The following is a 26,407-nucleotide window of genomic DNA, read 5'->3' as shown; positions in this document are numbered from 1 at the left end:
ACATTCGTGTTGTGGTTGAGATAAGTGGTTTAATTTTTGCGGGGCTAAATGTTAGCAAGGACCTGTGATAATAAGTGGATGGGAAACAAAAATACAACTGTAAAGAAAAATATTACTATCCTATTTAAAAAACAAACCGCTTCTTCGCTCTTGTAACTATTTTGTTAGTTTATTTTACTGCAGTAAGCGTGGATAAAATAGTTCAAAACGCCCTTACAGTGCCGTTGTTTTTGCGACTTCAGCTGCTGCGGTTAGGTGAAGGGGCGGATCCAGGATTATTAGAAGGTGTGTGTGTGTGTGTGTGTGTGTGGGGGGGGGGGGGGGGGGGGGGGGGGGGGGTCCGGACCGACAGGCTTCAGATGCAAAGTAGACCATCGCCCTTTTGGTGTGGGGTTTGGGGCCTGCTCAACGGCCTCGACAAAAAAAATGGTCTTTTGCTAGCAAACAGTGCCCTTTGGTACGGTTTAGAACTATAATTTAGCTAGTCAAAATTATAATTTCAAGAGGGGAATATTGGTGTGATATATATTTTTCAGAAACCGAAGGGGGATTCCCCTGGGCCCCCTCTCTAAATCTGCCACTGTATTGTAGTGTAGCAAACAACAAGTACATAGTCTGAATTTTGAAATTTTACCAAATACTACCTGTAGCCACTTGCAATACTCACACACAACAACAACAGCTTTGCGTCGTTTTTACTGATTTATTTAACCTTAAACCGTCAACTGAAAAGAATAATTGAAATAAAATATGAAAATCATCTCATATTCTTGCCCTAGTTCTTTTATATAATGCTATTAAGTCACTTAAATAACATCTTTACTTAACAGTTGCATGTTATCCTATCTTTATCTCCAAAATATAAGTAACTCTTACCGACTTTGGGCTATTCTAGTGTAATGCAAGCGACTGGGTTCTAAATGATTGTGTAGTAAATCTCATCTGACGCAACTAACACAATGAAAAAATACGCTTTTAAAATAACATTGATTACGAACATAAAACAAACAATCTTTAACTCGCAACTAGTACAACTACATTCTCGTTTCTAAACAATACACTACACTTTACTGAACTTTCTTTACTCCAATACTGAAAGGTACAGTGATTGTGTTACATGTACTGTGCATTGTACATCAGACCGGCATTTCTAACGCTACTCAAAGTTGCAGTTTACAATGGAAAACTAATTTTATCTTCTCGCAATTATCTTTAAATGAACTTTCATAACTTAAAATTAATTGCTAACCTTATGGGCCAGATTCCTGTTACAAAAACACTTGTAATTACGGCTGTCTCAGCATTTAATATCAGCCGATCTCATTCCTCGTGCAATCACATTCTATCCCATCATTATCATAAGCGCGCTAAAAACAATTGTTACTCAACACCGATGCGACAAACAAGTGAGTAGCGCGTCCGAAGTAAAGAAATAAGATTTATCTATAAAACACTGCTCTGGCAGTAACACTCCCCAGCCAAAATCTAATTGATTTTCTATACAAACAAACAAAACTAACTTACACATGAAACAATGTAACTGGTAAACTGTAACTATTAACTCACTATACAATAGCTTTGGTACTCCCAAATACCATTAGATCTTCACTTAACAGTTCTTTGAACATCATGTATCACAAAACCATACTCGAACCTTATTCTATGGAAAACTCACAACTTATCCCCTTCTAACAACAAAACTAGTTTATGGATTGGACGTTCTAATATAGTAGACGTAGAGGAGGGGATGCCTTTGGCAGAAAGATCAGGATTCCCCAAAAGAATCTTCACTCTGCGAACTAATCCATCCTCATCTATGCTCGCCTCTGTCACTCTGGCAAGTCGCCAGTCTCCTCTGTATAATCCTTCATCTTTGAGCAAAACAATGTCTCCCACTCCTAGGTTTCTTCGTTTCCCATTCCACTTTGTTCGTTGTTGCTGATTAAGAAGGTATTCCTTCCTCCAGCGACTCCAGAAATTATCCGCTAACACTTGTACTTGGCGCCATCTTTGCCTTGCATACAGGTGCTCAGGTCCAAACTCTCCCAATGGCAATATTACCTTTGGCTTCATTGTCAACAAATGGTTCGCAGTAAGTGATTCTGGACCAAGTGGATCATGTAGGTTCTGTACGGTCAAAGGTCGACAGTTAATAATGGCCATAACTTCATATAGGAAGGTTCTTAAGGTGGTTGTGTCAATACGAGAACCATGTTGCTCCAACATTGCTGCTAGTATACTTCTGATGGTTCTAATGTGTCGCTCCCACACACCTCCCATATGGCTTGAGTGTGGGCTGTTAAACACAAAATCACACTTGTTCTCAATCATAAATTTCTTCAACTCGTCATTTTTGACCTCTTCTAGTGATTTATCTAAAAGCACTCTTGCTCCGATAAAATTTGATCCCTGATCACATCTGATTTGCCGTATGGGACCCCTCAAAGCTATCACACATCTTAAAGCATTTATGAAACTATCTGTCGTCATGTCATCCAGGCATTCGATGTGTACTGCTCTCGACGCCATGCAGGTCACTATCAATCCATATCGCTTAACTTCACGGCGACCTTCTTTCACAGGGAAGGGACCAAAGCAATCAATGCCGCAGTAACTGAATGGGGGTGAAGGTTCTGTTCGATCCCTTGGTAAATCTGACATCCTCTGTTCTTCACTTTTGCCCCTGTTTTTTCTACAGGTTACGCATCTGTGTATTGCAGAAGCAACCGTCTTGCCTATACCAATGATATAGTACCCTTGGCAACGTATCTCATTCAGAGTGAAACCTCTTCCCTGGTGGGCTACCTTCTGATGGCAATGACGCACAATTAGGTCTACAATATGTCCTGACTTTGGCAAAATTACAGGGTGTTGTACTTCGTAAGAGAGTGAGGATCGTGTCAGACGTCCTCCTACTCGCAGGGTTCCTTCTTCGTCAATATAAGGATCCAGCTTGGAGAGAGGGTTTTTCTTCGGAAGCGATCCATCTTTGATTTGCCTAATTTCGTCTTGGAACCGTTCAGCCTGAAGCAGCTTAAGAATAGTAAGTTCTGCCTTTCGTCGGTCAGCAGACAATGATGAACCCATTTTGAGTAGACGTTTTCTAATGGTTGTCACTGCTGTAATGGCATTGGTCCAGGATGAAAATCTATTGAACTTCTGTGTAAATGTTCCTGCTTTTTCTGTAGTCTCCACTGCATTTACTGTTGCTTTCTTCAACTCTGGATCATTTGGATCAACCTCTGGATTTTCTTCTACCATGCTTAGAACTGGGTTTCTCAGGAATTCTGGGCCTTTAAACCAATTTGATGCCATCAGTTCCTCTGGATACAGCCCTCTAGAAGCATGGTCGGCCGGGTTATCATTGGTTGGCACGTAGTGCCACTGACTAGGGTCAGAAGCGTTTTGAATCGTCTGAATCCTGTTGGCTACGAAGACATGAAATCTTCTTACATTGTTCTTCAAATATCCTAGCACTATCTTGGAGTCTGTCCAGAAATACTCCTTGAGGTTTTTATAGGTAATTTCAGACTTCAGCAGAGTACTCATCTTGGTCGACATTGTGGCTGCTGTAAGCTCTAATCTCGGAATTGTAGTAATCTTGAGTGGCGCGACTCGAGATTTGCCCAACACGATACAGCAGTGGCACTCGTTTTTGTTATTCACTACTCGAAGGTAGGAGCATTGGCCATATCCTCTGGTACTTGCGTCCGAAAAGTGGTGTATCTCTGCTGTGACAATTTTTCCAAAGTCTTGGGGAATATAGCATCTTGATAAATGAATTTCTGCTAGCTTTGGCAATTCACGCAGCCATTTCTCCCATCTTGGTCTGAGTTCTTCTGATATTGGATCATCCCAGCTGGCTTTGGTCGCACACATCTCCTGCAGTATCTGTTTGCCTAATAGGATAAATGGTGCTATACAACCCAAGGGATCATAGACAGAGGCAACAGTCGAAAGAATTCCTCTTCTAGTCATCGGTCTTTCATTCAGTGTTAACTGAAATCTGAGCTGGTCGCTATGGGTATCCCACTGAATTCCCAATACTCTCTCTGTGGCAGGTAAAGGCAAATCAACAGTGGTGCTCTGTGCCCCTCTTTCTGATACGGGAATACTCTCCAAAACTTCTTGGTTGTTGCTAATAAACTTGTGAAGTCTTATATTTGCTTTCTGAAATAGCTGACGTACGCCTTCAATAAGCTGCTTTGCCTCCTCAGCAGAATCAATGCTTAATAACAAGTCGTCTACGTAAAGGCAATTACCAGCTACCCAGCAAACCTTCTCATCAAATTCTTCTCCATAGTCTTCAACCAGTTGTTTCAAAGCAAAGTAAGCACACGCAGGGGAACTGGCAGCTCCAAACAGGTGAACTGTCATCCTAAATAGCTTAGGTGTGCCTTCTAGGTCTCCATCCCACCACAGGAACTGGAAGTAGTTACGATCTCGTGGGTCTACCTTGAACCGATAAAACATTCGTTCTATGTCTCCTACAACGGCTACTGATCCCTCTCTGAATCTCAGGAGACATCCTATCAGACTGTTGGTGAGGTCTGGACCTGAGATGAGGTTCTCATTCAGGTTAATGTTCTTATATCTCGCTGCGCAGTCAAATACTACCCTGAGCTTTCCTTTACGTTTATGGTAAACTCCATGGTGCGGCACGACCCATCTGTGTCCTCCAGCTACATCTTTGTCTGGAACAGGTTCAGCTTCTCCGCTTTCTATCATCGCGTCCATGAACTTCTTATATTCGGCGGCAAATTCTTTGTCTGCAAATTTCTTTCTCAGATGCTCAAGTCTTCTCATGGCCATGGGCATGTTGTCAGGCAACTGTGGGGCATCAGTTCTAAATGGTAGAGGCATGGTATAGAAATTGTCTTGGTCTTGATAGATTGTGTCTTTCATCTTCCTTAAGAACTTCAAGTCATCCTGGGACAAGGAATCTTCTGACTTGTGCTCATCCCTGAAGTCCGCTTCCAGTAACTGAATTATCTCTGGCTCAGTTACTGTCTCTTTAACCTTTGTTCTGTGGACAAAAGTCACTTCTCCTCTATCATCGACTCTCAAATCCTTTTGTATTTCTTTCCTCATCACTCTGTGACTGAGGTGATATTCATCTGTGTCTTCTCGTCCGGTCCTTCCCACGACGCTCCATCCCAGGGGTGTCTGTATTCCATAGGGTTCCTCGTTTGCTCCTACTCTGACACTAAGGGGTACCAATGCACGAGAGCAGTTGTAACCTATAAGTAAACCTGCGTCGCAATTCTGGAGCGGTGCAATTTGGCTCTGTATATTTTGCAGGTGATTCCATCTTCTCGCATCCGATGGTCTAGGTACATGTTTCTTGTTGAATGGTATGTTTTCTCTTGTATAACAGGTTGGTAGTGCTATAGTTTCTGTTAAGTTAAAACCTCTTACAGTCAATCCTGACACCTTTGAAGTTTTGACTACATAGCTGGAGTTGACTGTTGTAATCCTGATACTTGTAGGTACGCTTTCTGCATTCAGCTTGGCTGCTAACTCGTCGCTAATGAATGTAACATCACTTTGACTATCTAGAAGAGCATATGTCAGGATTTCATTCCCGGAATTTCCTACAGATACATAGACTGGAATTGTCATTGAACTGATAGCTCCCTCTTGGCAAGTACTTGACAATGTTCTTACATGTTGATCTTCTGGGTGTAGGGCTTCGTAGTCCCCATGTAGTATGGCAGGGTGTTTACGACCACATCTACTGCATTGTTCCTTCCTTTTACACTCCTTGGCTAAGTGACCGTTTCTAAGGCAGCTTAGGCAAAGACCTCTTTTCTTTATAAACTCCATTCTTTCTTGTGGCGTTTTTCTTTCGAAGTTTCGGCATTCTCTGATGTCGTGTCCTATTTTCTCACAGAATGTACAGGCATTTTTCGTGACAGGAGGCGTTGGTATAGCTTGATCGCTCGTCTTCGTCATAAGGCTGGTGGAAGTGGGGGTTTTCTTGCTAAATGCAGTTTCAGCTGGTCTCATAACAGGGTTATTTACAATGTCGGATTCCTTTTTTACAAACTCTACAAACCTCTTGAAGCCTGGGAAACCTTGTGATTCTTCGACAATTCGGGCCCATCTTCGTGTGATCCATTCAGGTAGTTTCTGAAGTAACTTCCTATTTTCCCGACAGTCGTCCAGGATCTTCAACTCTCCTACATGATCTGTTGCTGCTAAACACTGCCTGAGAAAATCTGATAGTTTTCTAAGTCCCTTACTGTCTCTACTGTTAATCTTGGGCCACTTTTCTAATTTGTCTCTGAAAGCCTCTGCTATCAAGAATTTATCACCATATCTATCTTCAAGTATCTCAAGGGCTTCAATGTAAGCCTCTTCTGAATCTAAGTAAAACAAATGATCCACTGTCTCTTTAGCTTCTCCTCTGAGGTACCTCTTTAGGTAGTACAGCCTCTCACTGGGTGGGATATTTCTGCTTTCTATTAGAGTCTTGAATGCTAGTCGCCATGTTACATATGTTAGATAATTTCCCTCAAATACAGGTGGCTCTGGAATCGGTAATCTACTCAGGCTCAACTTCTCTAAGGCCCTCACAACATCATGGCTATAGCTGCTGTCTGACTCCTTCTTAGTAGTATCTTCACCTCCCAATGCTTTCCTAAAGATTTCTTCCCTTTTCTTGCTTTCATTCAGTTCTGATTCTAACAAGAGCCGCTTTCTTCTCTGCTCTAAACGTATCTGTTGCTCTTCTATTTCTTGCTGTGCTGTAAGGTACTTCAGCCTTTCCTTCAAAGCAACCTGTCTAGCTTCTTCTTCTAACTGTCGCTCCTTAAAAGATACGTTTGAGCCGGCTTGACTGACGGAGTCATCTGGATCTAATTCCTCAATTAGTCTTCTTCTCAAATCATCTTTAGGCGATATGTTTCTGAATGTTACTTCTTGGTCAGTTGGTGTCTGAGAAGGAACTGTCCTAGTGCTGGGAGTCTTGGTAATGGTAGCTGCATCCATTTTTAATGTCAAGCAGTGAGCAGGTATTCTTAGAAAGGAGGGAGGGGGCAGGTGGTATGGGCAGCGTAACTTATTTGAATTCAAATAAACTTATCTACACTACACAAGACAAGTAAATTTCAAAATGTAGACAGTTTCTCTATAAGTAATAAGCTAGCTAAAACATTTGAACATCAACAGCAAACATGTCAAATTGCCGAGTATCTTAATTTTAACAAACAAATAAATTAATAATCATATGTATATTTAGATAGCCAATAATATATTCAGCTACACTGAGGTCTACTAGTATTTATAGTTATCTGTGGATATGAAATCAAGTGTCAACATATACTCGAGAAAGTCTCAATTTCAGCTTTATTGCAAGCTGCGGATTGGATCTTAGTTCAATTTCCTTAATTACAGTCCCACCAGTAACTGCTAGTACTTGACTGGGCCGGGTCATCTAAATAATGGCTGTTGACTGGCTCCAGGCATCTCAGATATCTAGAGTTACCACAGGTTGTAAGTAGGTCATAAATTCTGTCTTCTTGGTTCGGTTGTTCGGTACGGGCCGTCTCAGGGCTTTAGTTGTGGACTATTGGTAAGGCCATCTCAAATCCTAGTCGTTGACTGTAGCCACTTGCAATACTCACACACAACAACAACAGCTTTGCGTCGTTTTTACTGATTTATTTAACCTTAAACCGTCAACTGAAAAGAATAATTGAAATAAAATATGAAAATCATCTCATATTCTTGCCCTAGTTCTTTTATATAATGCTATTAAGTCACTTAAATAACATCTTTACTTAACAGTTGCATGTTATCCTATCTTTATCTCCAAAATATAAGTAACTCTTACCGACTTTGGGCTATTCTAGTGTAATGCAAGCGACTGGGTTCTAAATGATTGTGTAGTAAATCTCATCTGGCGCAACTAACACAATGAAAAAATACGCTTTTAAAATAACATTGATTACGAACATAAAACAAACAATCTTTAACTCGCAACTAGTACAACTACATTCTCGTTTCTAAACAATACACTACACTTTACTGAACTTTCTTTACTCCAATACTGAAAGGTACAGTGATTGTGTTACATGTACTGTGCATTGTACATCAGACCGGCATTTCTAACGCTACTCAAAGTTGCAGTTTACAATGGAAAACTAATTTTATCTTCTCGCAATTATCTTTAAATGAACTTTCATAACTTAAAATTAATTGCTAACCTTATGGGCCAGATTCCTGTTACAAAAACACTTGTAATTACGGCTGTCTCAGCATTTAATATCAGCCGATCTCATTCCTCGTGCAATCACATTCTATCCCATCATTATCATAAGCGCGCTAAAAACAATTGTTACTCAACACCGATGCGACAAACAAGTGAGTAGCGCGTCCGAAGTAAAGAAATAAGATTTATCTATAAAACACTGCTCTGGCAGTAACACTACCGATAATAAGTGTAAGCGGAGTGGTAAGTCGCAGTAAGCTGTTCAACCAGCGAGTACAGTAAGTACTGTCCAGATACCGTACTCCGCTGATCCAGTTGATGTTTTAACAATCGAAAAAAAAATTTAAAAAAAAAATATATATGTGTGTGTGTGTGTGTGTGTGTGCGTGTACTGTATGTCATACATATTTAGAGCATTCAGCCGGGTTGGGGGGGGGGGGAGGGGGGCAAAACAAAATCAATACTTTTTTTTTTTTGATGTAAACAAACATAATATAATAAATATCAATTTTGAGAAAATAACCTCAATTAAACTTGCAGTCATCACAATCTTTACTTGTAAGTGTCTGAAATATAGGCCTACATAAGATAAAAACTTATGACTAGCCGGTACTTTGACTTACAAAGATAAAAAAAAATCCCCTTGTTAAACTGGATTAGTGAATTGAAATGAAGGATATGTTTTTCTTAATATTAACAAGTGCCACTGATAAATGAAATTCGGTCAAATATTCATGTATTTGTGCAGCCGATCTGGCCCTGTTTCTGTAGGCCTACCGGTGACGTTGGAGAGGTGGGGAGGGAGGGGGGCAGAAAGCCTATATGCAGATTAAAAAAATAATTATAATAATAGTAATAATAATAATAATAATGGCCAGGCAAACCCCTTCCCAGCCCATGCAGATAAGGTAATCCGGAAATCCTATGCATGTATGCAATACGAGTGCTATTTTCACGATTTCACTAATATTTGTGTCTGTTGGTGTGTAGTGTGTCGCTAGATGTCGCTTAGTTCTCAAAACATTGAGTTCCTGCGCACTGTGCAGCTGCAGCATATGTGTGTTGTGTTGATACGGGGATGTCATGACTTAGAAAACAGGTTTTCCTGTTCCTGCGCAGTGAATAAGCTTATTCACCGGATGTCATTCCCGTTCTCGCAAAAAACAAGGTGGGTTAGGTTTTGAGCTTAGATACGATGCTTTTTAAAGAAAGACAGATAAGTGTCAGTGTAGACTACTAACGTTGTACTACTGCTGTCCGTGTAAAATCGGTGCCAGTTATCAATTGAAAATCTACTGTAAAGAGACTGCAGTGCATTTTGTTTTAGCAGTCGGCAATCATGACTCACTTGCTCGCATTTACTCGTGTATCACATCAGCTGATGAATAGACTCAAAGTGTAGGATATCAGTGTTTATTATCTGGATCCCTATCACGCACCATGCTGTTCAGACTTACATGTATCGTTACGTGTACCTGTACGTGTAAAACACACCTTTTTAACATTATCATAAGTACACTCCCCGTGCTGTAGCAGTCACCCTTGTTGAGAATCTATTAAAAGCATTCGACTATTATATGCATAAATAAGGTGTGCTCAAGTCAGAAATCTCTCTCTCTCCTGACTGATATTGTACATGGATTTGTGGACATGCAGTTATGGTAAAATTCACTGCTAATGTTCATGTATATTCTACAGTGTATGTTGTTTTGTATTGCAGGCCTGTGTAGCAGAATTTAACAAAAAAAAAAATGCATGATACCTCGATGGACCCCAGCTCTTTCACTGACAGTCTTCAGGTTTTGAAACTCTCAGAAGGCAAGCACAGATTCGTTAACAAGAACTACAAGAAAGTGTCTGCAAGAATGTATGACTACAACTGTGATGTTAAACTAACAGTTGGAGATAAAACCTTCAGTGCACATCGTGACATATTATCTGAAGCCAGTGATTATTTTTCTGCCATGTTCAGTCATGACATGCAAGAGAAGCAAATGAAAGACATTGAACTGTTCGAGATCAGTCCTATAGGCTTTGCAGCCATGCTGGAATACTTTTACCATGGCCATGTGTCTCTAGACGCTGAAAAGATTCAGGATGTCATTGAAGCTTCTCAGTTCTTTCAGGTTAAATAGATTATTTAAGAAATAAGAATCTCCTCATAAACTTTATGTATGTTTAAGAAAACATTAGATTGAACATTTATCCTAAATGGCTATTTAAACATACTAGTACTACTCCTATTACTTAGTACTTCCATAGTTGCCTGAAAAAGTAAGAAGTGTACTGTCATTATTTGCTGTCATCTTAAAACACTGTAGACAAATTAATGTTAAATTTGTTTTTAAGCAACACCAGTAATGGAACTAGAGAGACAAAATTGTTCACCTTGATGGACATGTATGAGACTAAAAAGCTGAGATAAGCCTGCATATGTGAACTATATACATATAGTAAATTTAATATATTCCAATATTTCAGGTTGGATGGTTGTCAGAACTGTGCTGCTACTACCTGATCTATCATCTCAGTATAGAAAACTATGGTTTAGTGTTGGACTTGATGGACAGGTATGCTCTGGACGACCTGAACCCTGATATATTCGAGTATATAGGACAGAGTTTCATTCCTTTATCTGAAGAACCAAATTTCAAATTGATCCAGTATGAACTGCTTTACAAAATACTAGCCAGTGATCACTTCATTGCCGCGCCTGAGGGGTATATCCTCAAGACGGTCTTGGATTGGTTAGACCATAACTCGGATCGGTTGAAACACCTGGAGGAAATTGTAGGCTTGATTCGATTTCCTTGTTTGAATTCCCAGCAACTTGAGGAAATCCGTGAAGATTTGCTTGCATACCCTGGGATTGAGGCCTTGGTTACAGAGGCAAAGGAATACCAGGCCAACCCATACAGTCAGTGTCTCGTGGCATCAGAACGGACCCGCGTCCGCGGGGCGCAGCCACTGGTCTCCATGATCTCAGCTGTTGATGATGCAGAGAGTATACAGTTCAAAGTACCAGGTATCTCCTTCATGTAAAGACAAAAATCTTCAAAAAACACCCTTAGATATTATATATAATACTAGTAGTAATTATTTATCTTCTAGTAAAATTGATATGCTCTTTTCATTAGAAGATGCACCTAGAAATTTGTCGAAGTTTTCACTGATGTTTTGTGCACTGATGTTTTGTCACTTGTTTATTTTACGTACATTATTCTATGCTCAGGCAAACAAATATGAGAAATTTTATTGAATTTACTACTAATTAAACTAATTAGAAGCAGTAGGGTTACAGTATGTCAGTGAGTTCATAACAAGGGAACAAATAAGCAAGGGACCACCAGATTTGAACCTCTTATACATCTCTTGCTGGCCATGAGTTTGTGAATGTACTGCCTAGGCCTATTTTCAGTAAGAGCTCATGGACCCTTATGGAAACCATTTTTTTATCAAAGTAAAATCTTCTCTCCATTACTTTAGGTATACCTGGTATGTGTGAGCAGCCATTATCCACTAGCAGCCTCAGTTTGGTTCTGGAATATGCCAGTGTGACATTTATGGGAGACTTTGCATTTGCCGCTGGTGGTTATGGTCGAAGCTACTGCAGCACCAATGTGATGTATCGCCTGGACCCTAGGTGGCAGGTGTGGATTGAGTGCGCTCCAATGCAAGATAACCGTGTGAACTTTGCGCTGGTCAATGATGGCCGGTATTTGTATGCTATAGGTGGTGTGGACCACACAGAACAGGACCAGGAGTTGTTACTAGACACTGTGGAAAGGTGTGTGTTTCTGTGAAGTGCCCTTATATTTATTATCGGTTCACACATGAATATTAGTGTCTAGCTGTGTATGTGTTCAGATGTTTTAATGTACATTTGGCTGTTTGTGCCTGCATGTGGCTGATGTGTGTTAGCATGTGTATATGCTGTGTGTTGGTGTGCATGTGCATATGTTATGTGGTTATAAGTGTGGTTGTGTGTGTTTGTGCATTAGTATACTTGTACCTGTACTAGTATGTGTGCTTGTTGTTGCGCGTGTGTTTTGGTGGATATGTGGATATACAGTACGTGTACAAGTGTGTTTTTATAAGTGTTTTAATTGTAAACCATACATGCTAAATATGTATGTACACTGTGATGGTTTACTGATAGTTCTCTGTTTACACATTCATGCAGTACATCTATAGAAACTTTTTTTATATTCCTAAAGGTACGACCCTGAAGAGAACCAATGGATCAGCCTGCCAAAGCTACCTGTTCCTTGTTTTGATATTGCAGCTGCTGTGAAGGATGGTTGCATTTTTGTCAGCGGCGGCATCTCTGACAATCCCCTGGACTCCGTGCCAGTCAGTCACATGTCTGTGTTTTATCCAACCAATATAAGCTGGGAGAGTAAAGCCCCAATGTTACACACTCGTCAGGGCCACAGCATGTCTCTGTATAACAATAAACTGTATGTATTCGGAGGGTACAGTAGCGAGGATGGCTGGAACATGCGCGACTGCTTTATTAATGAAGTTTATGATATTATGACAGACCAATGGACAGAGTTAACGCCCACTCCCGAAGAATTTGGACATTTCCAACGGTCAGTGACTGTGTTTGGTCATAAACTGTATATTATTGGAGGGACCTCTTCTGAAAGGTATTTGTTCAAGTATGACTTTGAGACTAACCAGTTTGAGGAGAAGGAGTACTGTGGCCCACATTATTTGAAGATTGGAGTGCTGCCTGTGGCTGGGTTTCCTAAACTAGAGGATGAAGGGTGAAGTAAATGAGACAGAATAACACTGTGCCCCTGATTCTTGGTTTCTGACACAAAACTGGATTTTGGTGCAAAAAAGGTACATAAACCAAACTGGCATGGGATCGACATTTTCTGTAACATTCTACCCACCAATCATGACCATGACATTGTAGCCACTGTGCAAAAAGGTCTAGAAGTATATACGTACATCACAATGCTCATCTACTCAGCTTTGAAAAGTTGGAAGTGATCATTGCTTTTAACTCTTTCGTGCTTCTGTTCTCATAGCACATTTCAAGTATGATTGAACAAAATTTCACATCTAGGTTGATATTTGGTGAGGAAATAGGGGACAACATTCCTTATTCTGAGCTTACTAATATATTGTGTGGATATTCTGATTTTGAGTAAATGTATATTAAGACACCAGCTTTTTAAATCTCAAAATTGACTGTGATCTTTTTTAGCTCTTTCCCAGCTTGAAGCAACTACTAGCTTGTTTTGAAGTTTTTCTTTATTTATACATTGTTTCACAAAAGAAATATATATTAAAATCCTTTAAAATCCTGTGGTTTTATACCTGGTAAAATTTTATTTATTTATAATGTTGATGGAAAATGGAAATCTCTTGGGGCAATGCATTCACGTTTATTTTTTTCTGACGTTTGAATTAAGTGCAGATGCTTATCACAGTACTTTTGTTGTGGTCATTTTCTGTGTGATTCTTTTTTCTATAATTCTGAATGTTTAAAAAATGTTTTCCCAGAATTCCATGGCAAATCAACAAAAAAATAGACATCATTTCAATTTATTGTTATATACAGATGGTTCTTAGATATATGTTGTGAGAAAATCCTTGTGATAAAAAAGCAACCATCGAGGCTTGTGTGCATGAACTCATATCCTGGCTCAAGTTAAATTATTTATAGTCTTCAGTGAATTAATTGGTTTTCGAAGACAGCACCACACTAGATAGTATCAAAGGTGGATATCCTGTTATCAAAACAAGCACAAAAGTTTGAAAGTTGGGTGTAACTTTAACAACAAACATGAACAAACTGTGTACATCATCTTATTTAAACCTGCAACAAATATTTAGAACTAATGTTATTGATAATAAGCAAACAGAGCAACTCGTCCATGTTTTTGTGACTTAGAGACTTGATTGTTGCAGTATCTTCTTGGTTGATATACCTACATGTAACAATCAAATGTGAAAAAAATCTGCCTATTCAAATTCAGCTGCACATCTCTTACATAAAACTTGCAAGTCTGATAACATTACACCAGTCCTGAGTGATCTCCATTGGTTGCCTGTATCTCAAAGAATAGTTTACAAAATGCTACCCATGACTTTGATAGCTGTAAAGGGCCACTGTCCATTTTATCAGTATAATATTATAAAGCTAGCAAATCCCATCAGAATACTTAGGTCAAGCAGGCAACTTTAAATTGTGAAAGCAAAAATATGCAAAAGACTAATAACAAATGGAAAAAAGTTTTGAAATCCCAGAATCAAATTTATTATCAAATTTTACCAACCAATTGATTGTTTCTCTTTATGACACTAATGATAGTTATTAAAATTGTTGCTTATGTATTTCTTTTGAATAAATCTTTGTACTGGTAGGGGTAGTTTTAGATTTAATATGTAAGCAGTGCTGAGACATGTAGTGAGGTTTTAAGAAATAAATTATTATTGTTATTATTATTAAAAATAAAGAAGCTTAAGGGGCAATTTTATTGGTTTTCACCACTTTAAATATCTGGACACTGGTTGCTTTCACCTGGCCCCTGTATTGTTGGCCAGTTTTGGCAGCAAATGTTACAGACATCTGTTTTCATAATGTAAGTAATCCCCATATATCTCTTTATTTCAGGGGTCCCAACCGTATTCATATCCTATTGAAATCGCAAGAAATTTGCATTGAAAATCACAAGTCACTTAGAATAAGGATATTCTAAGGATATTTTCACCAGGGTCTGGTGTGTGACGAATGATGAAGAATAAAAAGCTGCCTTCACATATGATAGATTTGGGTTCTTTATGGAGCAAGCTAAATAATATGAATTTTAATAATAATATTTCAGGAATCTCGAAAGGGGAGGGGTAATAATAAATGGTTTCCATGGTACGTAACAACAATTCCCAATGGGACCCTCCTTTTACAAGCTGGGTTATAGGGAGATCTGGTCAGCAAAATGTGGGACTGTAAATAGAAATAAAAAGAATCAGCAGAGCACTCTAATTCCCAAACCACTCTATACTGAATCTTAATAAGTATTTATTAAGCATGCACTGTGACAATTTGGTCTGCTTAACATTTTTGCAATTTTCTTTTTCAGAAAGATCTACATTGTTTTGTCCATGTATTTGGTTTCAGTACATTTTTGTATACTATATGAATAAAAAAGAGCAATGTTATACAACTTTCTACAAGTTCATGTTATTGATTAATTTATTCAAAGTAGTTAACTTTTATGCATGTTACCATTTAAAAATAGAAGACACCTGTATGATTTGAGAGATTAACCAGTTTAGACTTGATAAATCAATTGTTAATCACTTAAAAGTAAAAATTATCATGCAACAATGAATAATTATTTAAATCACAAGTTTACCCTACTGGTCATGGGTATAATGTACCAGGGGCAGATACCCCTTGGTTTCTGAAAAATATATCACACCAATATTCCCCTCTTGAAATTAGAATTTTGACTAGCTAAAATGGGCAACCTCCAAACCCCACTCCCAGTGTAGTACACTAAATTTGACTTGATGACCTCATTATTCAACCTGGTCACCCTATGAAAATATTTATCTTTGGCTAAAATTACATTTTGTACAATTACATATGCAAAAAAATTATATAGCAATAAAAAATACATGCAAATAGGAATAAAATTAAAATACTTAAATATTAGATCCTAGTGATACACATTCTATTATTATTTATTTCTATGGCAACATAAAAATAAGTTAAAAAGCCATCTTACATGTACAACAGAAAGGCTTTTTATTCTTGATACGACAGTTTTTCACCAGGGTCTGGTGTCTCAATTCAGTATCAGTTTGTACTTTTCTTTTCAAAGAACAAGTTTATCAAAAAAAAAAGTCTGTCTGTGCCTGTACCAGTACCTTGGGCATATAAAAAAATGCGTTTCATCCTCTCTTGGTGGACATTACCATTAATGGTAGAAGTAGAGTGCAGACATATTAAATAGTGCTCACAGCGATACATGAATGCACAATCTCGCCGTTTACTTCAGAGAGAATGGAAATATAAAAGAGCCAATTAACATCAGACGAGGAACAAAGGTGCAAATACATGTACATTAAAGTCCCTTCAACGCTGTTTGTTAGCGAAGTAAATGGTTAAAGATTCGTTTATCCAGCGGCTAACATCTTGTCACATCTAGCACATTTCCATCAATTCTGTGGTGGACGTCACAATCATGTTGAGACAAACGCCAAAATACAGGTATTAGCTGTTTTTAGCAGTTGACAAATTCAATAATGAATTATAGAGAACTCGATTTTATTCTTATTTTATTCTCATCACTAGGTGACTTGCAAAAGTGCAATGCGGGTGCACTTAACGCCTTTCCACAACACTTAAAATGCATTTATAATATCGTTTGCATGTCGCAATTAGCGTATTTCCATTTGTGGGAAGACTCGCAGTTATGTTGTACATCAAAATGCGGCGTTCTCAGTCAGAAATATAAATACATAAATGAAATAGAATCTTTCTATCTTTCCGTATACTTGTGTCGTTTCTTACACCGACTGTCTGATTGGATGATGTGCAATGTGGATGTTTGCATCCAAACTGGGTGTATGAGTAATATAGCGAAGAAATACATGGATTTTAAGCGGCATAAGAAAATTTATTTCAAAATATAATATGCGAAACATAATGTTAACAGTACAAAATTCTAACCTCTACCAAGGTGCCAGATTGTATAGGGAAAAACGGGAAAACACAGCCAAATGACTACTTATCTAGAGACATATCTGTGAATATATGTGAAAAATTAATCTGTCGCCCTAGTAACACCGTTAATCGAAATGTGCATAATCCCATGCCCCATTGTCGACGTGATAATCTGACCTCCATCCCTGTGTAAATTGCTTGGAAAGAAAAGACAATGTATAGTAACCCTACCGGTAAATCTTGGAGTTACCGTCATCGTGAAATTAAATTATCTAAAACCCTTGATATTTTTTATATTTTCCCCTGTTAAAGCAGATTACTGAGCTACCGTCATCGTGAAATTAAATCATCTAAAATCCTTGATACTCGTAGTTTTTAATATTTCCCCTGTTAAAGCAGATAACTGACAGAGCATCCAGTGTTGTTAAGATAAACATACTCGATTTATATCTCCCTTAATGTGGACGCTGAAATAATACCATGTATGATTGATGTCTCAATTTAATCTCTCTTTCTCTCTCTTAGATAGAGTTTTCTGCGTGCTTGTATCATAGATCACTCCTGTACTGATCAAGCACCCTGCTCTATGACAGTGAAAGAGGGATGGTACGGAAGACACCCTGATTGTACACGTAAAACACTTTCTATTAAAGACGACGCATTAATTTTCTATGGATTTTTTGTTCGTAACCTGTCGATCCTACTCGGTTCTTTTTGCTCGTGCATCTTATTTCCTACCATCCAATCTGGCGGTATGAGTACCATAACGTTTACGCAGTTGAAAGTCTAAAGTGGATTCTAAATATCAAAGACTGGCAGCCTTTGATAAGAAGTTTAGCATATACCTGTAAAGTCAGTGCCTCACAGCCAGAACGGTGGTGCAAAAAGAAAAACACCGAATCGAAATGATTTATTCATTTTATGTTTTTAATAGACGCAAATACTTCACCAAGACCGGTTATTTTAACCATACCACCATTAGCATAGTGGCTTGCTGACTGCGACGGTATTAATTTGTAAAAAAAAATTAATTACTGAACACAATTTGCGCTCCTCTCTCTCCCGGTCCAGGGATGTCAGCGACCTTTTCCATCAATCACAACCGTACTAATCAAGCATTATGTTCTATGACAGTGAAAGGGGACGGGGAGAGTGGACACCAGACAATTGAAACCACTCTCCTTCATTGTCGTCTCATTAAGTTTTTATGGGCAATGATGTATTGTTCATACTGTGACATTTCTACATAAGTCAGATTACTCATGTGTTTTATTCCAATAAAGTATACTGTTTTAATGTCACGCATTAAAGTAAATTGATTGTTACGCGCATCACTCCGATATCATTTAATCTAGGGAATACATCACATGACGAGTATCCATCATCTAATGGGACGCGTTGTATTGATGTATCATTTGCCTAGTTGATAGATTTTAAATGTTGTAAACTAGTTCGGTGTAAATCAACACTTCCAACAGCCAAGTAAAACCTCTCAGGCCTCTGACGTCTGCACTTACATTGTACATGTCCAAGTCATAGTGTAGTTCTGAGATACATTATAATGCCCAACTCGCGAAGCTGTAAATTGTGGACACACAATTGAAATATTAATGTATTGGAATCGATAAATCATCAGATTGCACCACTCCCATATATGCTGGTTACACAAGTAAACAGAACGAAGCTTTTTTCGCACGTGCAAGTGTGCATTCATCGACAGATGCTTATGAGACATGGCCATGAGAATGAGCAAAAAGACGCGGTCCATGTTCCTTTCAGTTTTCTCACTTTTCTTTGTATGCAGAGAAAGTGATGGCATTAGCCTCTTGAAAATGTCTGATGCGCGCTCATTATTTCGCGAATGTTTGAAGACGATTACGCTGAAAACACCGGCGCTGGCGAATTATAAATCGTCGCAGTTAATTCAACAATGTGCCTGGGATTCGTGTGAGGGACAGACGAATACACGTACAGAGGGTAATTCAACTGTTCTGAACAAAGTTGGGATATGCGGTATCATTCAAAGTCCAAATTTTGGCCAAGGTTCTTATCCACCGTCGCACAGACAGAGCTGGATGATAACTATTGCTAAGGGTAGCGGGGTAAGGTTAAGATTAAACCATTTCTCACTAGAATATTCAGACGTTAACTGTATATTCGATTATCTTGCCGTATTCATAGGGCAATGTAATGCATCCCGTCTGTTCGATAAATTTTGCGGAAAGTTTACAATTCTCAACTCAACGGAACTCACCCTAGCCGGAAATGAGTTCTGTGTCGAATTTTCTACAGATAGTGATTGGGAATCGTCCGGATTTCACATCGAATACCAGGCAGTATTTTCAGACTGTTACCAGGTTCGACTACCCGCATTATTGTCTTCACACCGAGGCGTATTCCATCCAGTAACAGAGCTTATTTCGACGCAGTGCAACAGTAAAGTGGAATATCACGTTCATATCAGTGCTCGAGTTGGCGAGAAGATTTTACTGCACTGGGAAGTGCTTTCAGGCACTTATTCCAACACCTCTGTGCCGTATACATTGCAAGTATACGAAGGACCCCCAGGATCTAGGATTATTTTGCATCCCACGGACACGCATATCCCACTGAAAAATGGTTCCATCCGTACAATAGGTTGGAATGCATTTTTCAACTTAACTGAAGAAAGGTACATACTGGGTCCTACCCCGTGGGTGTTTGTTGCTCACTACACTTCTATCGTAACACACTATAAGCCCGGGACAGCATGCCAATCTTCTAGAAATCTTTTTGCTCGCCTGAACACATCTTGTACAGACTTCAGTAACCACACTTCAGTTAGTTTAACTCTAATTCCTGAACCCTTAGTTCGACATGATGTTGACCTTTTCCCAAATTTCATGGTAGACTTAGAAAGCATTTATATGGAGTTTATAAGTAACTTCCGCGACTTAACCTCGCCCTCTGCTATCCCGTCCGGGATAGTTGGCGAAAGATGCCCTTTCTTTGGAATAGTATTAACTAGCTTCAGTGACTCAAATAATAACTTAGCTATGATGGGGCCGAGTTGCACCTACTATGATATGGAGAAATTGAAGGCGACTATCACTTTTAGTCGACTGCGTGTAACATTCTACTGTTTCCGATTTAACAATGCCAGTGGGTCATGTTTCATGCCTAACCGCGTCTTAACATTCAGAGTGTTCTATATGGACCGCCAGATCCGTCAGTGGGGTAGACTACTGTATTTTGAGGGCAAAAACACGTGCCAGGTAGGATATAATGAAAGTTCTGGATTATCTGAAACAAGTTATGTGACCGTGTCTATCGGATCTGACTGTCATATTGACGGAAGAATGTTCATATATTTGGAGAGTCCAAAACATGGGAACGTGTTTTTCAAATTTGATACTCCACTGACGATATCTTTTGAACTTAGAGATGCAGTTCCGGGAGACAGAAAGTGTCAGTTTTTGTCCAATGAATACAGTGATCCATTTGAGGGTAAAGTGTTCAAGATATTTTTAGTGAATGATGGATATACTGGAAACTTGCTAGTAACTCGAACTCTTTGTTCAACCCCTTACTTTTATTTTATGTGGCTAGACAACAACGTGGATCAAGAGAGTAACGTTTTCAAAGAAGGACAAGAAAGAACACGCAACAAAACGGTTACTCAATCAAATGGGATATTACCTGGGTTTTGTAGACGACAATATACCGGAATCACATATACAATAACAATAAAAAAGGACCAGTATTGCGAATCATGCTTTTATTCTCTCAAACTTAGAATTCAGCGCTGTGTTTACTCATTTAATTCATTTAATGAACTGAAACTTAAAATAGAGGAATATTACTCGCATACGTCAGTGGTCAGTCATAACGAAACTTCCAACGATCGCATACTCTTTATCACACCGACTTTTACCGTGAAAAACACTAGATACAAAAATGGCTTTATCGGATACACCTGGAACACGCTCAGTGCCTGGAGGGTCTGTATTGTCTTAGAACCTCTTCCCGCTGATTCGTCCCCTCACGACTATCCAGATCTTCGACTTCGTTACAAGCTAGAGAGCTACGTTAACGTCTCTGACAGATTAGTAGGAGATATCCATAACAGTAGAGGAACGTCATGTATCTTTGGAAAATGCTATAAATTACTTACATTTGATTCACAGTCCGAAGACGCAAGTCCTCCCCTTACCTGGTTGAGATCACGTGAACTGTGTCTGGCCAGTGGAGGCGAACTGCCGACCGCCTTGGACGATATCACTTTAAAGGTCGTTTTGAATCAAACTGTAATTGATGAGATCTGGTTTTCGGAGATATATATCAAACATCGGTTCCTTCTGTTCTTGGGCCTAAGACGAGAAAAACAGGTAAGAAATTCATAATTGTCTAAACATACAGCCATGCAGCAGCAAAAAGTAACTAGCAAACGATATTGGTGTCATGGGTTTTATTTCAAAAACTTGAAGAAACTAATGTTTTGCGAGACAACAGTTGGATGGGATGTATCTAAGTCAATCTAGCTGGAAGGCAATTGAAAAAATTGTTATTTCATTGGCGATACATAGAAAGCTGAACTTTTCAGAATTGAGTTTTAGGTTTTAGTATTGCGCTAGGCATCATAAACGTTCAGATCCAAGGAGCAATATTTCCGTGTATTAGTATATAAAGGTATATTTTTATCCTATTACCTGTTTTAGAACACACTCCGCTGGATAGACAGCACACCCCTTGTGTTTTCGGACTGGTACCATCCAAACTATGACAGATTATTTGTAGAGGAGCGCTTTCGAACCGCGGCTAAATATTCACAAAATGTTCACAACGATTTTGCATTCATGTCGAGGTCAAATCTTCTCAACATAAAGCATCCTGTTTATGACCATGGTACATCATGTGCGGCTATGATTGTCACCAATCCACACTACTCGTCCAACTGGATCATGATTCCATGCCCGCAAGAATTCCATACAGCCACTGTGATATGTGAATACCCAAGACACGCCAACGAAAGCAGTGACCGCCGCATGTCATCAAAAAAGACCAACAATGGAACCTGTTCTGATTTCCAGTTTGAATGCGGAGACGGGACCTGTGTTTCCATAGATTCTAGGTGTGACGGACGAAAAGATTGCCTAGACGGAAGCGACGAAAATGTCACCTGTCATCTACTTTATTTTGGGCGTTGTAAAAATGGACAGAAGCTTCATTTATCCCGATTTTGTGACAAAGTGACTGATTGCTTGGACAACTCGGACGAAATAGGTTGTATCTATCCACCTTGTAAAGCACACCAGTTTCGCTGTAGCAGCGGAGAATGCATTCAAATGAACGAAAGATGCGACTTAATACACCAGTGTAAGGACGGGTCAGATGAATCACAGTGTGCAAATATCTACAGGAGTAAATTCTATTCTTGTTTTGCTGATACATTCATCCCGTATTCACAGAAACATGATGGCGTGGTTGACTGTCTAGGGCCTTTCGAAGAAGATGAGTTAACATCACAAGCACCATCGCTTGTGCAGTGCGAGGGGGGTGATTACGACTCGTGGACGTGTCGAAACTACATCTGCGAAAAATACACTTATAAAGAAAAGGTATTTTTTCTTGGTGAGCCTCCATCAAGCAGAAGAATTTACAGAAATACTCAGGTGTTCTATGGCAACGCGTCTTGCTTTTACAAAAGAGATAAATATGGCACCTTATCAACCTGTAGGAATGGTAGACATCTTGTACAAAACGTCTCTAACCAGCACTGGATAGGAGAATATAGCTTTATGGGTAGAGAATATGCTTTTCTAGGCACAAGTACATCGCCATTATGTCATGAATTCACATGTCCCAAAGATTTATATCACCAATGTCCGTCGTCATATTGCATACCTGCCGGGTCGGTTTGCGACGGGGCCAAAGACTGTCATGATGGGAGCGACGAAATCGCCTGCAGCAGCTATTCCTGCCCAGGGATGTACAGATGTAGAGGACAGAACAATTGTTTGCCCCAGAGACAGGTGCGTGACGGAATCCCTCAATGTAAACTGCGAGATGATGAAGCATTCTATGGTTTTCAGTGTCCTGCTGTGTGTTTTTGTGACGGGTTCTCGGTAATCTGCACTGGGGCACTATTGCAGAGGTCACAGTATTTTAATCAGAGTCGATTATTAACTGAAGTTCCTTATATAATAGGAAGAGATATGGTAAGAAGTCTCATTTTAAAAGATAACCGCATATCAAATGCAACATTGGAAAGCTGCGCGCTACCCGCACGAAAACGAAGTAGATACTCCAGCGCAGTAGACTACTGCAATCATACTGCAAACATGCTTCAAATCTGCTTCGATGTGGGAGCTAATTAGCATATTTGAAACATGCTTCTATCATGCTGCTAATCTACTGCATTAATGCTCCTCCTCTGTACAATCCTATGTAATTTTTGAAGTAGAATTGCAGTAGGCTATACTGCATTTCTACTGCAAATATGCTCCACACCACTACTGCGTTAATGCTTCTTTGCTACTTCGATACTACTGCATTTTCTTGCGGGTACTGTTATTTCTTGACATTTCAAACAACTCACTGGTGGAAGTTGATAAAAGAATGTTTCAAGACGCTGTTAATCTACGCAGTATTGACCTGTCAAAAAACAACATAAGCATCATCCGAAGTGGTGCATTTTCCAATATGATTTCTCTTCAAATGCTGAACATAAGCAACAACCCAATAACTTCCGTTCCGCGACATTGTTTCCACAATCTTCCTGCTTTGCAGCATCTTGATCTGTCAGCTAGTCTAATACAGGTCCTGGACAACTGTTCGTTTCATAACGTCTCCATTGTTGTCTTCAACATTTCAAAAAACTTTATCCAGTCATTTGATACCTGGCTGTTTTGTGGTTGGCACAAAGTGAAGTCGATTGATCTGTCTCAGAACCCATTGGAGGTCACACATGCCGGGGCACCGGGTGATGTCGACATTATAATTGCAGATACGTTCAGTGCCTGCTGCATGTTACATCACTCAAATTTATGTCAGTCACAAGTTGATTATTTTGCTTCATGCTCAGATATGTTTATGGATGACGTAATTAAGTACTGTTGTTTAGGTGTGGTTCTAATTTCAGTGGTGTCGTCTATAGGATTGCTTATATCTTATTTTAGGCTGTCAGGATTTTTTCTGATGAAAGAATTTGCTGTTGCATTGAATGTCATTGAAATGCAAATGATTATACCAGTTTTGATAATATTTGTTAATAGTATGCAGATGACAGATACTTATTTCAACATGTCCAGTTTGTGGCGGAAGAGCCCATCGTGTCACGTTGCATTGTTTTTCTATATTTTTCCTCAGGTTTGTGTTCCTTTATTAGTATTTTTCGCTGCTATCCACGCAATCATCGGACGTATCACTGAAATTGAAAAACCGCATATTTTAAAGCGCACAATGTGCGTTGGCATAGTTGTTGTCCTTGCAATGTCAGCTTGTCTTGGTATTCTTTTGTCCATGAACGTTGAAATTCATTCCGGCACCTGCTATCCTTTTGTCTTAAGCAGTTTTATAACAGAGATACAGTACGCGGCTTTTGCAGTTGAAATCACATATCTATCAATGTCAATAATTTCTTTAACGACTTTCGCACTAATTTTTCTATATTTGTTGTACTCTCTGAAATCTCCGTCATCGATAACCGATTTTTACAGTATGTGCAGCTTTTTTGAAATTGCCTTTTCCGATGCTATACGTTGGTTCCCGTTCGCTGTCTCGTGTGTCTTGCACTTAAAGAACACGCCGGTGTCTGAGAACGCTGCTCAGTGGGTGCAGATAGTTATGCTAAATATGAGACCCGTGGTATGTGCTTTTATGCGCATTTGTTTGGGGCCTTTGTGGAAGAAAGTTGAGCGGTTATTTCTACAGGCTGGATTTAAGTCAACTGGTAAAACCGCTGCTCCTGAACGATCTCTATCGGATTCCGAGGGGACAAGGACAGAGAGACTGACAACAGGTGGACATGAAAATACGCGATTATAGAATAAATACATTGTATGAGCCGCCCATGTAAATCGAGAAAGTATGGTGTACTGTTAAGCCTTGGTCACACGGAACTAACACCCTTTTGGAAACCTTCATGCAACCTCAGCTGCAATAATTTTTTGAAGTGGTACATCGTATTAGTTTGCTAGCAGGTGGCTAGTCATCACTGACAGATTTGGGACATTTTTTGTGCACCGACAACCTGGAGCGACTAAAAATAAAAATATCAGGATCTCAAACATGGCCTAGAGTTCTCTTCGTGGTTGCCAGTTGCTCCTTTGAACTATAGGGCCTACTAAAGTCAGTGACATAGAACTTTGTGACTGCATGCCCGATTGACGCACCTCAGTCGCCTAGTCGGTATTTGGTCACTTGATTTTTATAATATTTGCAAACGAAAATGTATAATATATTCCCTGCTATCGATGAGTCTATTTAAAGATGTATAGTTTAAATTATAAAATATTGCTTTTAATTCCTATTTTGACGTTGCTAGGCTCTTATGCTTGTATTCAGTTTTGTACATGTCTGAGTGGAGGCTTAAACTAGTTGATACTAAATGTAAGATTTGTTTTAAACGTTGTTTTTTACTGCATATATAGACACCGAAGGCTAAGTGTCTATATATTCTGATTACCTGCGTCTGTCCATGATGTCACTGTCTCCACCACTAATACCATTGCCGCTCTAATAGATCATCATCATCATTGAAGCCAGATTGAATTTTAGTTTATTTCAATATTACTATAAAGTTTTGGTGATAAAAGTCCAGCTGACTTCGAAAAACGGACAAGATCGGACCATTTTTTTTTTTTTTTTTTTTTACAAAATTAAGGTCTATTAGATTGGTAATGTTTTTCAAGTTCGCCACTTTAATTTCTTAACCTTAATTTAGTGTTATTAACAGTTTCCTTATAGTCTTCATTTGTTTGAAAGGCGAGCTCAGTTTAAATATCAATATGGGTATTTTATGAAAATTATTGGATTTTACCATTTTTTACAAACAGTTATATTGGATTAAGCGAAGCGTTTTACTTACTTCGTGGAATTCATATGTGAGTAATTACTTTTATTTGTTTTCGTTCCGTTTCATTATTGAATGTTATCTTACAGTAAAATCAGATTTTCAAAACGTATTCATGTGGTTTTCTAAACATCATATTGATATATTTAAATGTTTTAACTATGAGAGTGATTTTTCTGGTTGCTGTTTTCATTAGATGTGGCTTAATGGTTCATCGTTCTATTTAATGTACAAGGAGAACCATTTGCTTAATATCTTAGTTTTTGTTATAGTATTATTGTCAGGGATATGAAGAGGTGTCTTCTCTTAACATCTTTGGCATTTGAATAAACAAAAAATACTTGTAAATACAACTTAAGATGTGTTGTGAAGAACCCAATCAGCCTGCCTTGTGCATCGTGCGATGAGGAGTTTTGTGTACGCAAGGTATGAAATGTTCATTTATCTT

The 26,407-nt window shown here is 38.9% G+C and overlaps 2 protein-coding genes across 2 annotated transcripts; one reads left to right on the top strand and one right to left on the bottom strand.

Moving 5' to 3' along the window:
• Nucleotides 1-689: 689 nt before the first annotated feature.
• LOC147761267 (uncharacterized) lies at nt 690-8,438 on the bottom strand. Its single transcript, XM_087015377.1, has 3 exons — nt 8,211-8,438; nt 7,838-7,912; nt 690-7,686 (listed from the first exon to the last, which is right to left on the bottom strand). The coding sequence occupies exon 3, from the start codon at nt 6,991-6,993 to the stop codon at nt 1,672-1,674; it is 5,322 nt and encodes a 1,773-aa protein (XP_086871503.1). The 5' UTR covers nt 6,994-7,686; nt 7,838-7,912; nt 8,211-8,438; the 3' UTR covers nt 690-1,671.
• Nucleotides 8,439-9,223: 785 nt separating this feature from the next.
• On the top strand, nt 9,224-15,399 carry LOC106162533 (kelch-like protein 32). Its single transcript, XM_013539841.2, has 5 exons — nt 9,224-9,383; nt 9,936-10,341; nt 10,697-11,240; nt 11,702-12,002; nt 12,433-15,399. The coding sequence occupies exons 2-5, from the start codon at nt 9,967-9,969 to the stop codon at nt 12,989-12,991; spliced, it is 1,779 nt and encodes a 592-aa protein (XP_013395295.1). The 5' UTR covers nt 9,224-9,383; nt 9,936-9,966; the 3' UTR covers nt 12,992-15,399.
• The last annotated feature ends 11,008 nt before the right edge of the window (nt 15,400-26,407 follow it).

This window comes from Lingula anatina, chromosome 6, assembly GCF_051362555.1.
Source record: "Lingula anatina isolate TDL-2025a chromosome 6, LinAna3.0, whole genome shotgun sequence".
Classification (NCBI taxonomy): domain Eukaryota; kingdom Metazoa; phylum Brachiopoda; class Lingulata; order Lingulida; family Lingulidae; genus Lingula; species Lingula anatina.
Note: the sequence above shows the minus strand (reverse complement) of the source record. Positions and strands in the feature narration are given on the sequence as shown.